Genomic DNA, 15,992 nt, shown 5'->3' on the forward strand with positions numbered 1-15,992 from the left:
TTTTCTTTACAGTATTATGGGAACCTATTTACAAACGTTTAACTAACTAAATGAATAAATCAATCTTTGTACACATCTAAATCCTGATGAAGCATCAATTTTTACTTACAGTATCTTTTAGATCAACTACAATGTCCTCAGCTGATTTATATTCTGTAAATATTAAATATTTATATTATTACACTGACCTACCTGCAGTCCAGACACATTTAAAATAAAGAGGAATAAAACTGGCTGCCGCCCCTTTTTACCCATTTGTTTTAAGATGCAAATTTTCGAGCAGGGGCCTCTGAGCCACATGTGTCAAACTCAAGGCCCGCGGGCCAAATCCAGCCTGCCACGTCATTTGATGTGGCCCAAGAGAGCTTTAAAGACGTAGGACATTCTTGCTGTGAGGCAACAGTGCTAAACAATTAGCCACTGTGCCTCCCATTGATGTTAAGTATAAATATTTAGTATTAATGCACCCATCACTAGTTTGGATAAGAATGGACACGACGCTCCATCAAATGTCACAATAATTCTTTATTTTTTTAAGCATACATCCAGTATAATATAAATATAAAATATGTATTTTCTTTTAAAATTGGCGAGACATCATCGTATCTGTGTTGAGACGACCATACAAACGGTTGTAATTCTACCAAAATGGCTATGCATCTGTAACATCTGTAACAAACTGGTATTATTATCAGTGCCATTCTAAAGTAAGAGACGAGAAGAGGACGAGAACTCGGCGCTGCGTGGAGCGAATGAGCAGCGAACGCACCGACGATTCTGTAGAAACGGCGTGAGATGCGACGTCAGACGTACCGGTACATCACCACAACGCAAACATGAACCGGGTCACAGTGGAGGAAATAAACTCAGGAGTGAGAAGAATGAATTAAATTAAGATCTCTATTTTTTATTCTCTGTATTTTTAGTCTTGCTGTGTGTGTGTGTGAGTGTGTGTGTGTGTGTGTGAGTGTGTGTGAGTGTGTGTTTATTTTTTTGGTTTGGCTGACATGCGTTTGATGTTGACATGATGCTTGAAGTCAGAAGGTGAAGTACTGGGCGAACCACTCCTGTCTCTGAGGATCGGGCGAGGCTTCGGGTGACTCTTCTGTCTCAAGAGGGCTGTGAGAGAGAAACGAGAGAGAGAGAGAGAGAGAGAGAGAGAGAGAGAACAGGAGGACGACAGGGGTTATTCTGCTGATTAATGTTCCATCCATACAGTCGAACTTTCAAATATAAGAAAAAAGGTTTTAGAAGGAAAAAAATCCACAATTTTTGCTCCATCATCCATCCCCCCTTTTCCTTCCCACCATAATGTCCTTTTTTCTTTCTCCCCTCATCCCTAGTGTAGATAATAAAGCCTTCCCAAAATATGTCTAGTCAGATTTTTGTTGGTCTTCCAAGCTGCGCCCATACATCTGTGTTAATGTGTTAATAAAATCTCTACTGCTGAAGATCCGGTCTTCTGACTCCTGTATGCCGAATTTCCACCACATCCATCCATCATCTATCCAGCATCCATCCATCCATAATCCATCCATCATCTATCATCCATCCATCATCTATCCAGCATCCATCCATAATCCATCCATCCATAATCCATCCATCCATCCATCATCCATCCAGCATCCATCATCCATCCATCCATAATCCATCCATCATCTATCATCCATCCATCATCTATCCATCATCTATCATCCATCCATCATCTATCCAGCATCCATCCATAATCCATCCATAATCCATCCATCCATAATCCATCCATCCATAATCCATCCATCATCTATCCATCATCTATCATCCATCCAGCATCCATCATCCATAATCCATCCATCCATAATCCATCCATCCATCATCTATCCATCATCCACCATCCATAATCCATCCATCCATCATCCATCCATCCATAATCCATCATCTATCATCCATCTATCATCCATCCAGCATCCATCATCCATAATCCAGCCATCATCCATCCATCCATCATCCATCCATCCATAATCCATCATCTATCATCCATCTATCATCCATCCAGCATCCATCATCCATAATCCAGCCATCATCCACCATCCATCATCTATCCAGCATCCATCATCCACCATCCATAATCCATCCATCCATCATCCATCAGACATTAGACAAATGTGATTCCAGCCAGACCTGGAAAAAAAGTGTTAGCAGGGCAAACACACACACACACACACACATCCAATTACCCTGGACAGAACGTCTTTGTACTGTTGGAAACCGGAGCACCCAGAGGAAACCCATGCAGACACGGGGAGAACATGCAAACTCCACACAGAAGGGACAAAGACCTCTCCACCTGGGAATCGAACCCAGGACCTTCTTGCTGTGAGGAGACAGTGCTACCCACCGAGCCACCGTGCCACCCCTTCCCTAAACTTCCCTAAGCATGAAATATAAATCCTCTATATAAATGATTTATTACACCTGTTAGCAGCTGTTGTGGCTGAAACACATGGATTCAGTTATTAGAAGGGGCGTCCCAAAACTTTTGTCCGTATAACTGGGTCTGTGTGAAAACCTGGTGACCCACCCGGCTCCCTCAATCTACCTGATCAGCACTCGTATAATTACATGTGAAAGGAACTCTGTTGGTTGCTCCGCATTCCATTCCTCCGACCATGTTTGTAGTTTTTGGTGAGGAAAGTCGTGCCGCACTGAATGCTGGGATTGATCTTCAGCGCTGAGGAGGCGTCGGACGCTCCCTCGTCATTCAGTCAGATCATCACTCAGAATTAAGGCGCCTCAGTAGGAGCATTTTAAGGGAGCTAAGGATTTAGACACGCCCTCGTCTCAGGAGTGTAGGATGATGTAGAGAGAGCGCATAAGCGTGAGCAGTACTAGTTTTGATCTGCATATAGGGCGGTGACAACTCAGTGGTTAAGGTACTGGACTAGTAATCAAAAGGTTGCCAGTTCAAGCCCCACCACTGCCAAGTTGCCACTGCTGGGCCCCTGAGCAAGGCCCTTAACCCTCAACTGCCCAAAAAAACAAATCGTGTTCAGTCATAATTGTAAGTCGCTCTGGATAAAAGCGTCCGCTAAATGCTGAAAATGTAAACGTACACTGTGCATGTTTGTCCTAAACGAATCCTGATCTCTGATTGGATGAGCTGTAATTTAGTATCATAGATTCGTGATCAGTCCAGAAGCGGACGCACTCGTGTTTGAGAAGTAATTAAAGAAATAAAACAACCTAAAATACAGTGGAATTAAATCCTCCGAGCGAGAGAGAGAGAGAGTCTGAGCAGAAACGCAGCGGCGACGTTTGCTTTCTCATTTTGTAGCTCATTACGCGGATCATAAAAGAGCGCCGATGTTGTCGTGCTGTTCTCCCGCCTGAGCTTTCAGAGCTGATTAGTTTAGCCTTGGGTCACCATTCCCACAAAACCAATTACGCCTCTACTGGTTTAATCCGGAGCATCATGAAAAGAAGCAGATTTGCTTTAACTGGGTGCAAAATCGTGAGTTTTATCTGATCTCTGTCCATGTAGCCAATTACACTGATCAGCCATAACATTAAAACCACCTCCTTGTTTCTACACTTACTGTCCATTTTATCAGCTCCACTTACCATATAGAAGCACTTTGTAGTTCTACAATTACTGACTGTAGTCCATCTGTTTCTCTGGTCTGTTCTTCAATGGTCAGGACCCCCACAGAGCAGGTATTATTTAGGTGGTGGATGATTCTCAGCACTGCAGTGACTCTGACATGGTGGTGGTGTGTTAGTGTGTGTTGTGCTGGTATGAGTGGATCAGACACAGCAGCGCTGCTGGAGTTTTTAAATACCGTGTCCACTCACCGTCCACTCTATTAGACACTCCTACCTAGTCGGTCCACCTTGTAGATGTAAAGTCAGAGACGATCGCTCATCTATTGCTGCTGTTTGAGTCGCTCATCTTCTAGACCAGTGATGTCCAAACTTTTTTCTAGGAGGGCCAGATTTGATAATGTGAAAGTACCCGAGGGCCAACAGTCCCTGATGACATTATTTTAAACAATAAAATATGCAGGCCGCTCAGGTGGCGCAGCGGTAAAGTACACTAGCTCACCAGAGTTGGGGTTTCGAATACATCGTATCGAATCTCAGCTCTGCCTCTCTGACTGGGCTGGGCGGCAGCATGAACAACGATTGGCTGTTGTTCAGGGTTAGGGGGTAAGGAAGTCGGATCATAGGTCCCCATAACTGGTGCGGCCCCTGCTGGCTGACTGATGGCGCCTGCACAGGGCTGAGGAATAATGCTGATGGGGGTGTGGACCTCCGTACACAGTGCCCGTCAAGTGTATAAACTCGACTCGTGTAATTTAAACATTTCATTTTCACACAGCGAACAACAACCAAATGTAAACATTCAGGTGCCAGACATGGTTTGGGTTTAAACTATAACAATGCATGGCTAGCTTTGGAGTATTTCCTGGCATAATAATCCTTGACACTGTGCTTAAGTTATCTGGCTAACTCAGAAATCATGCTTTTCAAAATATTCTGATCTAATATTGTGCATCAATAAAACATCAAAACACAGATACGATTATTTTATCGTCATAGATCTATTAAGAAAAGCTTTTAATACTGTAATGTGCAGAAACATGACGGGGAAATCCTGTTCTAAATTACCATTAAATACCTGCAAATACCTGAAACAGTCAAGTTACCAGACATTATCTTTACTTTGTAAATCAAGTTATTTACTGTTTATAAAAAAGTTCAATCGTGTTAATAAATACAGTCCGTGTAAACACTTAGTCTATATAAATATCAGATACGAATGTGTTTTTAAAAAACTACAAACATCACAAATATAAATCATGTTTATAACCATGTGATTGAATAACCTGAATAAACTGTAGAGATGAAACATCACACAGCAAACAAGTTTCACTTCCTTCCTAAACAGTACCGGAGGGGAGGGAGGAGGAGATAAGCGGTTTGATGGACAGGTCTAGCAGCCAATGGAAATACTCGTTAAAGAGATTGCGTGATTTTATTCATCTTTTTATTGGTTATTTTGATATTCGCTGCTATGGACAGACAGAGATTTATACCCACAGTCAACACATGTAAAAAAGTGAAAAACCGCTAAAAGTGTTTTTAATCAGACAGCAAAGATATATATATTTTTCTGTTTGACTGTGCTGGCGGGCCACAAGTAATGTAATTTAAGACAGAGGACGTGGGCCGGATAAAATCCGATCCGGCCAATTGCGGCCCGCGGGCCTGTTCTAGACCTTCATCAGTGGTCACAGGACGCTGCCCACGGGGCGCTGTTGGCTGGATATTTTTGGTTGGTGGACGATTCTCAGTCCAGCAGTGACAATGACGTGTTTAAAAACTCCAGCAGCGCTGCTGTGTCTGATCCACTCATACCAGCACAACACACACTAACACACCACCACCATGTCAGTGTCACTGCAGTGCTGAGAATCATCCACCACCTAAATAATACCTGCTCTGTGGTGGTCCTGTGGGGGTCCTGACCATTGAAGAACAGAGTACAGTCAGTAATTGTAGAACTACAAAGTGCTTCTATATGGTAAGTGGAGCTGATAAAATGGACAGTGAGTGTAGAAATGAGGAGGTGGTTTTAATGTTATGGCTGATTTGAGATGAAATAGCTATAAAATGAGATTACACACCGCTGTGTTGTGTTTTTATCTGTGTTTAACTCTCCGTCTTTACTTTTTAAGCTTGTGTTTGCAGCTTCGTTGAGACCCGATGAGTTTAATTAGGCGCTTTTATTATCGCTCGGGGGATAAACCAACACAGGACGGGAGGAACGGCCGAATCGTTCGGCGTGACTCTCCTCTTCAGTCCGGCTACGTTTCTGTAAGGATGATTCCAGGTTTTAGTGCTGTCTGACCTTCCTGTCTGACCCGCGTGAGCTGAGCTGAGGAGATTTATTCTCACTGATAAACGTCTGAGCTGCAGGTCAGCGTTCTCCGTCCACAAAGCTTCTGCCTCGGGAAAGTCAATTTAGCGCTCAGCTGAACACAGACATTAAACTTTTTATTACCGACTCCAATCCTCTAGTAGCAGACGAACACTGATGGTGTTAAACCCCCGAGATCTGTTTTTACTTCAGTGCTTAATTCTACACTGTGGTTTCAAAGCAGAAGGTCGCCGGGTTCAAGCCCCACTGCTGCCAGGTTGCTGCTGTTGGGCCCTTGAGCAAGGCCCTTAACCCTCTCACCCCCTAAATGCTGAAAGTCATAAATAGAGTAACATGATTAATTTAGGAACCAAGGGGTTCTGTTAAATTATAGGGGTCATACAGGGTCTGTGTGTAACCCTCGCTCTCTCTCTACATCATCCTACACCCCCGAGAAGAGGGCGTGTCTAAATCCTTAGATCTCTTAAAATGCTCCTACTGAGGTTCTTAATTCTGAGTGATGATCTGACTGAATGACGAGGGAGCGTCCGACGCCTCCTCAGCGCTGAAGATCAATCCCAGCATTCAGTGCGGCACGACATTTCGGCAGACGAATATAATGCGGAGCAACCAACGGAGTTCTTCTCAAACATAATAAATTCTTTTTGATGTTTAATCTGTATAAAGGTGTAATTATACGAGTGTGGGTTATTATTGGGGCATCAGGGAGAGTTGAAGCGTTTTCGGTACACGGAGGGAGACGTTAGCCGGCGTGCTAGCGGGTTGTGAGGCTAAAACTGCAGTGACGTAAAGTAGAGCGTCTAAATAATCTGATTATGAGCTCCAGGTCTGATTAGAATCCTCTCTACTGAGGAGCTGATCAGGTAGGTAGAGGGAGCAGGGCGGGTCGATACGTTTTGAAACTGGGATTCGACCTGGACCCTGTCTGTCTAGGTGAATATACTTGGACGTGACGTTTCGGCACAGTTTTAGTGTGTGTGTGTGTGTGTGTGTGTGTGTGTGTGTGTGTGTGTGTGTGTGTGTGTGTTGGCCGGGTGCCGCGCCTCGGTGGCTCCCTGTACCCGAGGTCACCTTGGCCCAGTCTGAGCCCGGCGGACGAGTCCCCCGACGGTCGCTTACGTCACTCCGCTTTCAGCACAGCGGGCATGCAGAGGTTCCAGCGGCGGCGGGGGGCATGCACGAACCACAGGCCACGCCCACAACATGCCAGGCGGCCGGGGGTGGACAAGATGAAAAGCACAGACACACACACACACACACACACAGACACGGCGAGGACGAGACGGTGAAATATGCAGCAGGATTTATTCAACACAGAACAGAAGAGTGCAGATGAGACAGGACCGCTCCCGCTCCCAGCATGCACTGCAGGAGAGGGGGCGCATGCTCCCGTTTGCATTCCAATGCCATTTATATGAAACAAAGTCATCGTGATGCTCAGACAGGAGACGTCAGCGTTAAGCTAGTATCCCTTTTCATTACGGAGAGAAAGCAAACGCTCGCCAGTCGTGACGGGTGAAGAGTAGTGGTCCTGAGGTTTCAAAACACGTCTCTTAAACCCCTCGAACACCAACACCGAGCCAGTACCGCGTCAGGAAACCACCCGACCTTTCTAAGATCCGGTCCCGAGTTTCTCCAGGTTAGAAGAACGATGATTTATTATGGAATTAGATGTGGGAATTTGTTTCGCGAATTATACCTCCTAATCATCCAGCGTCGAGTCCTTCAGCACTAACAGACCTTACAATGATGTATAGAGATATTATAGATACGATTACGCCCCAAATTTAAATGTAGTTTTATTGTTTTTATCTGTTAGTTTTGTTTGTTAGTTTGTCATCACTTGAACTGAATCTTGTGTTAGACGTTAAAAGAACCTTTTACATTTTACAACGAGCATTTACGGACCTTGAAGTTCTGATTGTCATGTTCGGGCACCTGAAGGAGTCAAGTTCTAGTCCTGCATGGTGACTCTTATAATCTATGCCTTTTTTATTTCTCCTTAAAGTTGGTAGCTGGTTGCTCAGCGGTCCTTCATTTAATACTGGATTGCTGTAAGTAATCGGAAGGTTGCAGGTTTAATCCCCACTTTCGCCACTGTTGGGCACTTGAGCGAGGCTTGTTCAGGGGTCCAACAGCAGCAACCCGGCCTTAACCCCTATGCTACAGCTTAGTGTGTACATTCACTGATTATTTTATAAGTTAAAGCTACCATATGGATAATTTTTTGGGTATATTTTAACGCTGTGCCTCTTAGAAACAGATCTTAGAATCAAAATGATCCCAGACACCCTGATGCCGGAACTAAATAGACATTACCGCCCCAGGACTGGCTCTCATGTGGTGGAAAAGCTCAGAACGGTTCCAGAACCCGAGAAAAGACAGAACGTGGTAAAACAGAATCATCATCTGGAGAAACTCCTCCTCTAAGCCCAGCTGATTGTATTCTGAGTGAATGACGTTTCGGAGGAGGTTCATCAGCGTGACGTTAAAGAGAAGCTGAGCCTCGGAGTCACGCCCGATTCTGGACGGCGGTAGAAAAAGGGATACGGTAGAGAAGTGTGAGACAGAGGAGGAGACAGAGAGACAGAGGAGGCGTCCTCGGCGGAGAGGGGAGGTCCGTCTCACCTCGTGACTTTCTTGGGTTCGGAGGGAGGGGTTGGCGGGGGCAGAGGTTTGCTGGTGTTCAGCTCCAGCTGGTGGACGGGGGAGTTGGGGATGGGTTCGAGGCGGCCGGGCTGAGGCGGCCCGCTCCCCGTCCCCCCGGCCTCGGCATTGGACCTTAGATTGGGCGAGCTGCTGAATCGGGTGGCTGATTTGTCATTCTTTCGCTTTTGCTACACAGAAACACACAGAAAGAAAAAAAAAACAACAGAAATCGGTATGTGTGGGTGAGGGGGGGGGGGGGGGGGGGGGTGGGGTGGAGGAGATGTGGAGAGGTGAGCCGACGCCCTCGTTACAGGTGTTTTTGGTTTAGGAGGGCGATCGAATTAAGGCGAGTCGATAATAAATCTTTGTGCCCAATGAATGGCTTGGAAAGCAAAGGGCTGATGTCCAAACACACACACTGACAGACAGACAGACAGACAGACAGACAGACACATTTGGATATTTAGAAACAATTTTTTACAATTTACCCAGTTTGGATTGGGGTACGGATTGGTGAATGTTGCACCCCCCCCATTACAGCATACTCACCGAGCACTTTATTAGAAACACCTACCTAGTATGTAAACTGTCTGTCTGAAAACCTGTCTCTCTCTCTCTACATCATCCCACACTCCCGAGAAGAGGGCGTGTCTAAATCCTCAGCTCCCTTAAAATGCTCCTACTGAGGCGCCTTAATTCTGAGTGATGATCTGACCGAATGACGAGGGAGCGTCCGACGCCTCCTCAGCGCTGAAGATCAATCCCAGCATTCAGTGCGGCACGAATGGAATACGGAGCAACCAACGGAGTTCCTTACAGTTTCAAATGTAAATAAAGTCTGGTTGATGTTTAGTAGAGCGCTGACGTAAAGTAGAGCGTCTAAATAATCTGATTATGAGCTCCAGGTCCAGAAGAGGACGTCCAACAACAAGATATATGAGTACAATTAGAGGAATGATAAACGAGTCGTTAAGAAGTCTGAGGCCCGGAACAGACGGGATGTTCCGGAGAAACAATAATAATAAATAAAATCACCTTTAAAGCCTTTAATAATAATAATTCAAATTGTGAGTCGATCCAAAACATCCACAAAGTTTAAGGGTTTTTATTTATTGTGTATTTACGCGCTTCCCTCTGAAATCTTCTCCGGAGCCGCCGCGTTTATCCAGTAACTGTGACGTTAATGTTTGGAGTCGGGGGAAAGAAGACGAGGAGAGATTTAGATCTGTTTTATGTGAGAGCGCCACCCAGAGGTCAAACAGTTTAAGCAGTTTTTTTAAACCTGATTACTAGCGGCACGACTTTCATTTTATTTCTAAAAGTTGTAGCCTAGTGGTTAAGACTGGCAATCAGAACGTCGCTGGTTCAAACCCCACCACTGCCAGGTTGCTGCTGTTTGCCCTTGAGCAAGGCTCTTAACCCTCAATTGCTTAGACTGTATACTGTCACAGTACTGTAAGCCGCTTTGGATAAAAGTGTCTGCTAAATAACAAAAATGTACATGTAAAAGACCTCGTTTGGACATGCCTGGTGTATGGGTATTTGTGCCCATTTGGTAGTTCAAAAGAGCATTAGCATCCGGTTCATCCCAGAGCTGTTGAGTGGTGCTGAGGTCAGGGCCCTGTGCAGGATGCTGGAGCTTTTCTTCACGTCTTTATGCTGGAACAGGACAAGACCTTCCCTAAACTGTTTCTGCACAGTTGGAAGCAGAGACGGGGACTCGAGTCCGAGTCGCACGTAAGTCGCACACACAGCGACTTCAGACTCGACTCGGACTCGAGTTTTAAATGACTCGGACTCGACTCGTGACTCGCAAAAAAATGACTTGTAAACAACAAGAGTCGCAGCGTCAGCACGTGTTACCATTAGTTACATGTGATAATTATATATATATATAATACGTACTCTACGTAGTGCACTTCACAGGAACAGCCGGGGTGAATGGAACGCTCCTACAGAATCGGCGCTGATGGTTGAAAGACGCTTTCTGAACCAATCAGAGCTTCTGATTGTAATTGTTAGTAAGAAATGCTGTTATTTGCATTTATTCGGTTTGCGTCACACAGATGACGTGGTAATGAAACGCTCGATCGGCTTTCTAACCACTTCCTGTTTTACTTCACGACCGAGAAAAGTTTGGAGGTTTTTAATTATAAGCACATTTACAAAATAACGGATTCTGTTCCTAATGGGACGCACGCTTATAAATGTAATAGCATCTGGAAGAACAGAAGCTAAGGTAAGCAGCGGTTATGATTGTTTTCGCCGTGTTTGGGATTTTGGCCGCTGTGCCGTGATTTATCGAGCGCTTTTGTTCTGTAATGAAAACAAAACGTATCAGTTGAAACTTTTAACTGGAACCTTCTTGTTACAGAAATTACATTCATTTACACAATGAGGAGGAAAGTAAAGACACGAAGTAAAACGGCTAAATACACTCGCTAATCTGTTGTTGTTTTTATCTGAACTTACAGATTATTTCTTTATTTCTACGCTACATTTATAATATATGTTTTGTGTAGATTATATTGACTCGTGACTCGACTCGGACTCGTATTCTGTGACTTGTGAACATCTCTGCGCAGTTGGGATCATATGATTTCTTTATATAATGTATTTATTACACCTGTTAGCGACTGTTGCAGCTGAATCACATGAATCTTTGATGGATGTGGATCGATGTTTAAAATTCCTTCAGTGCTGCAGCTCCAGATCAGGATGAATAAATCATGTCCAGTTTCTCTAAGAATCGGACGTGTTGACCGATGGGTCTGAGGTTCGTCCTCTTGGCTGAGCACCAGCTTGACTTTCATCTCTCGTAGCGTTTGGTTTCGTGGATTTAACACAGGAGTTTTGTACGTTCTCCTTTTGTCCAGTTTATCTCTAGAACTTCAGTAAGTAAATAAATCTCGTTTAGTTTAGAAGCTTTAATCAGATCTGAGTCCTTCATAAAATTCTGTCCTCTGTGGTACAAACCGGTTCGTCTCGTGGTACCATGTTGGCGTCTCCTGCTGTTGCGTGGAAACACACATGGTTGTCATGGTAACCAATATTTTAATTAAGTAAAATGCCCTCGTTATGTCTGACTGTAAGAAACTGTAAGAAAAATCATCAACGTTCGCCAGTTATGGGCAAATATACAGAGGTACAGAGGTGAGAGCCTGGTGACCCGCCCTGCTCCCCATACCTACCTGACAGGTACAGCTGCCTCAGTAGATTGGATTCTAATACGACCTGGAGCTCATAATCAGATTATTTAGACGCTCTAATTAGCATCACGCCAGCTAACGTCTCCCTCCGTGTACCGAAAACGCTTAAACTCTCCCTGACGCCCCAATTTACAGATAAACGACACTCGCATAATTCCACCTTTATACAGATTACACATCAATTAAAATGTATTTACATGTGAAAGGAACTCTGTTGGTTGCTCCGCATTGATTCGTCCACCATGTTTGTCGTTCTTTGTGATAAAGTCGTGCCGCACTGAATGCTGGGATTGATCTTCAGCGCTGAGGAGGCGTCGGACGCTCCCTCGTCATTCAGTCAGATCATCACTCAGAATTAAGAACCTCAGTAGGAGCATTTTAAGGGAGCTAAGGATTTAGACACGCCCTCTTCTCGGGGGTGTAGGATGATGTAGAGCGAGAGCTAGGGGTTATCACATGTCTCTCTCCTGGAGCTGCTTGATTGGGTTGGTGATGGGTGACTGGACGGGTCGTTCCATCACACGCTTCACTACACACGTTACACACGGTTCTGAGCTACGACTGGGATTTAACACCTAACAGAAACAGTTCTGAAGCTTCTCATGGGCAATTATGTTACTGTACAACACACACACACACACACACACACACACACACACACACACACATAACTAAAATAACTGGACCATAATACAGCACTGTTATCTTCGGAAGCCCCACCAGAAAGGTTGTTTATCATGTACTGGGGTATCTATTCCTGAACATGCCAAACAGCGGTACCCTGTAACTCGACGTCCTCTCAACTCAAAATCTTTGAAACTGGACGTTTGTGCGACGATCGCTTTGTTCAGCGCTCGTATTGATCGTGTGAATCTGATCTGAATCTGCATCAGTGTGGAATAAGCGTCAGATCCAGGGTTACAGCTCCACATGTATCTGTGTTTATCTGGATTCTCCTCCCTGTTTCACTTTTAAACTTGTGTTACAGCTCCAGCTTCTGAGAAATGGTGAGAATCAGAATCAGCTTCTCCCAGAGTCTAAAACGCTTCTGGTTCAGAATAAAGCTTAACGTGGTTTAATGTAGTAAAAGAAGGAGACAGGAGCACTAAACTTCTCTTCATTATTACTGCTCATAAGTTCCTCCACTAATCACATTCCTCACTCGCTGTTTTACTATAATAAGTCACGGTGAGTTTTGTGCACCGCCGTCGCACTTCACAGGAAATAACGGCAGAGCGGCGCAGAAGCGGTTTTATCACTGCAAACTCATGTGAATGCGCCGGTGCTGAAGGGAATACGGTATTCCAAGATCAATCATCTCCAGCATTAAGAAGCATCAGGAAACAATAAAGAAGTAAAACTAAAGTGCAGCTTTTATTGTATTTTTATTGATGTGTAACTGTTAGTAATTGTATTTCAGTGTGTTTATATTATATTTGTGTTATTTTCAGTGTTTAAGTGTCAAAAACAACCTCATTATTTTACATGAGACTAAAATATCTGCAGCTCCACGGGACCATGGACGCATTAACAGGTTCTCCAAACATCCTTATGGGGAAAAATACCTCGAAACTCAACGTCTTTAAAACTCTTAAAACCCTCAGATTAACACGTCGAGTATCAAGGTACCGCTGTGCTTGTGTCAGTATAAATGTGGACTCCTGAGAACCAGTGGAAGGAACAGAGGGAGAGTTAGCTTACCTTAATGAGAGGGTTGATCACACCAACGTTGGGGTTGGCGTTGAACACTTTGTTAAAGTTGGTCTCTCTGTTCACGAGCTCGAGCTGGTAGAACTTTTTGTCGTCCTGTACCAAGCAGAAGGACAGGGAGGCTAACACATGCTTCCTCTTTTATATCTAGTCCAACAACCCATTCTACACCCTCGTCGGTTCTACGAGCTATTTCGGACCCCATTACAAAGCCATTTGAGTCCCGTAATGACCGGGACGTGGACCGGTTCAGAAGAAGTTTCTACCCAACTGCCATCAGACTTCTGAACAGAACAAATTAACCCAAATCTGATAAATATTTTCATCTATGGGTATAACATGTGCAATATCCTTAAATCTTAACAAGCAGTAACAAAATGTGAAATAACAAAATGTGCAATAATTATCATTATGTATAACCACTGTGAATTTTTCTGCATGTGCAATACTTTAACTACAATGTGCAATTTTCGTAATGTCAGTATTATTATTAGTAGTATTATTTAACTTTACTATTCTATTACTATTCTATATATATTTCTTATTTTTTAAACCTGTGGTGTTTTTAACGTGAACCAATGCACGTAATCTCGTTTTTTCTGTACACTTCGGTGTACAGTAAAATGACAATAAAGTAAATCTTGAATCTTGAATCTTGAATCTTGCAGCGCTCACCACCAGCTTCTTGACCAGCGACTCCCTCTCCGTCACCATCTCCTTCAGTTCGGCGATGAGCTGCAGATCTTCCAGCCGGCTCTCTCGGTTCCTGAACTTCTCCTCCGTCCCCTCCAGCCTGCGGAACACAGTACACGGTTCTTTATTACTCACAGAGGAGAATAAAATCAGCCGGACGGATCCGGTACATTCTTTTGACCTCGGACTCGATTAGTACAGAGCTTCTTAAAAGCTATTAGTTTTAAATGAGTGGAAAATTACACCCGCTCTATTGTACCGCGTCCGGCTAGAACAGTAATTAAACACCTCTGAATACCTGCCTCGGTCAGTGTGACGGTAATCTACACAGATCTGCCTATTCTTCTGATAAATACTGTCCTTATGAATCAAAATCTTATTATCTGGATTACTGCTGGATAACTCCTGGTCATAGCAGACAGAAATCACCATGCAGGGTCTCTTCTCAAGCTATTATATGTCTAACACACTAAAATTAAGCTACAGGAATAAACAAAAGCCAGAAAAGTGTCTCTCCATATTCAATTAGCTAAGTATCCCTTTGTGAAACTACCTTATATCAGTTCCTTCATCCATTCCATCCCTTCAAGCAACCGACCATTTATTCATCCATCCCCGCATCTACCATTCATCATCTATCTAACCCAAACCCTAACCCCAACCCTAACCCCAACCCTAACCCCAGGGTTTTTCCTTTGGTCGCTTTGAGACGATGTCTATTGTAAAAGGCGCTGTACAAATAAATTGATGATGCATTTATTTCTCCACCTATTCTGTAAACCAGTCAAGTGTCTTGATGCTCATCTAGTCAAGAATCCTCTTGTCCACATCTTCGTCCAGTTTTTAGGCAGCTCACTCGTCAATTCATCGTTCTATTCCTCTAGCCAGTCACCAAGTCAATTATCTATTCTACCAGCCTAATCTAACTGAGACTAGACTAATCTATTTATTCATCTATCCACTCATCTGTCCAATAATCCATCCATCTATCTGATAATATATCCTATATTCTATCCATCCATTTTCCATTCATCTATCCACTAATCTATCTATTTATCTATTTACTGATCTATCCAATAATACATTCATTCATCTATCTGATAATCTATCAAATAATCTATAGAATAATCCACCCATTTAACTATCTGATAATCTATCTATTCATCTTTTCTATAATCTATATATTAAATTAAGATAAGATTCCTTTATTGATCCCCATGAAGGACATTCGAGTGTTACAGCAGCTCCAGTACAGTGTAAGAACAGTAAAGTTAAATAGAGTAAATAAAATAAAAAATAAGGAAATAGCTATGCTATGCAATTACTATTATTTATCTATTCAATAATCTATCCAATAATCGATCCTATATTTTATCGATTCATCAGTTTATTGATCTATCCAATAACATATTAATTCATCTATCTGATAATCTATCTATTCATTCATTTACCTAATATTCTATCCAGTCAACTATCCAATAATTTAGTGGTTCCCAATTACCAAACCACGGACCGGTACCAGATAAATAAACAGAGACACTTTGGGTGTTATTGCCTCCTATCACCCCTAGGTGGGAGCATCTCGATGCAGCGAAAAAAGCTCAGGGTTCCACTGATTTTACATCATTTGTGAGTAGTATTGTTATTCTATTTTAAATGCCCCCGCCGGTCCATGAAATTATATCTTATATGAAACCGGTCCGTGGTGCAAAAAAGGTTGGGGACCGCTGGTATAATCTATAATATCTATCCATGCATTTACCCAATAATTTATCACATCATCAACCCATTTATCTATCCAATAACCTATTGAA

General features: G+C 43.4%; 1 protein-coding gene across 8 annotated transcripts in view; it reads right to left on the reverse strand.

Moving 5' to 3' along the window:
• Positions 1–891: 891 nt before the first annotated feature.
• The window catches only part of fam184ab (family with sequence similarity 184 member Ab), a 94,078-nt gene continuing 78,977 nt past the window's right edge, over positions 892–15,992 (reverse strand). For 4 of the 8 annotated variants that reach the window (XM_063002435.1, XM_063002430.1, XM_063002428.1 and 1 more), the window contains 4 exons: positions 14,161–14,278; positions 13,477–13,581; positions 8,546–8,754; positions 892–1,119 (listed from right to left, as the gene is read on the reverse strand). In XM_063002435.1, the coding sequence (XP_062858505.1) occupies positions 1,038–1,119; positions 8,546–8,754; positions 13,477–13,581; positions 14,161–14,278 (514 nt within the window). In that variant the 3' untranslated portion in view covers positions 892–1,037. Of the gene's footprint in view, positions 1,120–3,828; positions 3,956–8,545; positions 8,755–11,090; positions 11,578–13,476; positions 13,582–14,160; positions 14,279–15,992 lie in introns of those variants that run through there. The other 4 variants (XR_010013747.1, XM_063002433.1, XM_063002432.1 and 1 more) reach the window with 4 other exon arrangements.

The sequence above is a fragment of the Trichomycterus rosablanca genome, chromosome 9, assembly GCF_030014385.1.
Source record: "Trichomycterus rosablanca isolate fTriRos1 chromosome 9, fTriRos1.hap1, whole genome shotgun sequence".
Lineage (NCBI taxonomy): Eukaryota > Metazoa > Chordata > Actinopteri > Siluriformes > Trichomycteridae > Trichomycterus > Trichomycterus rosablanca.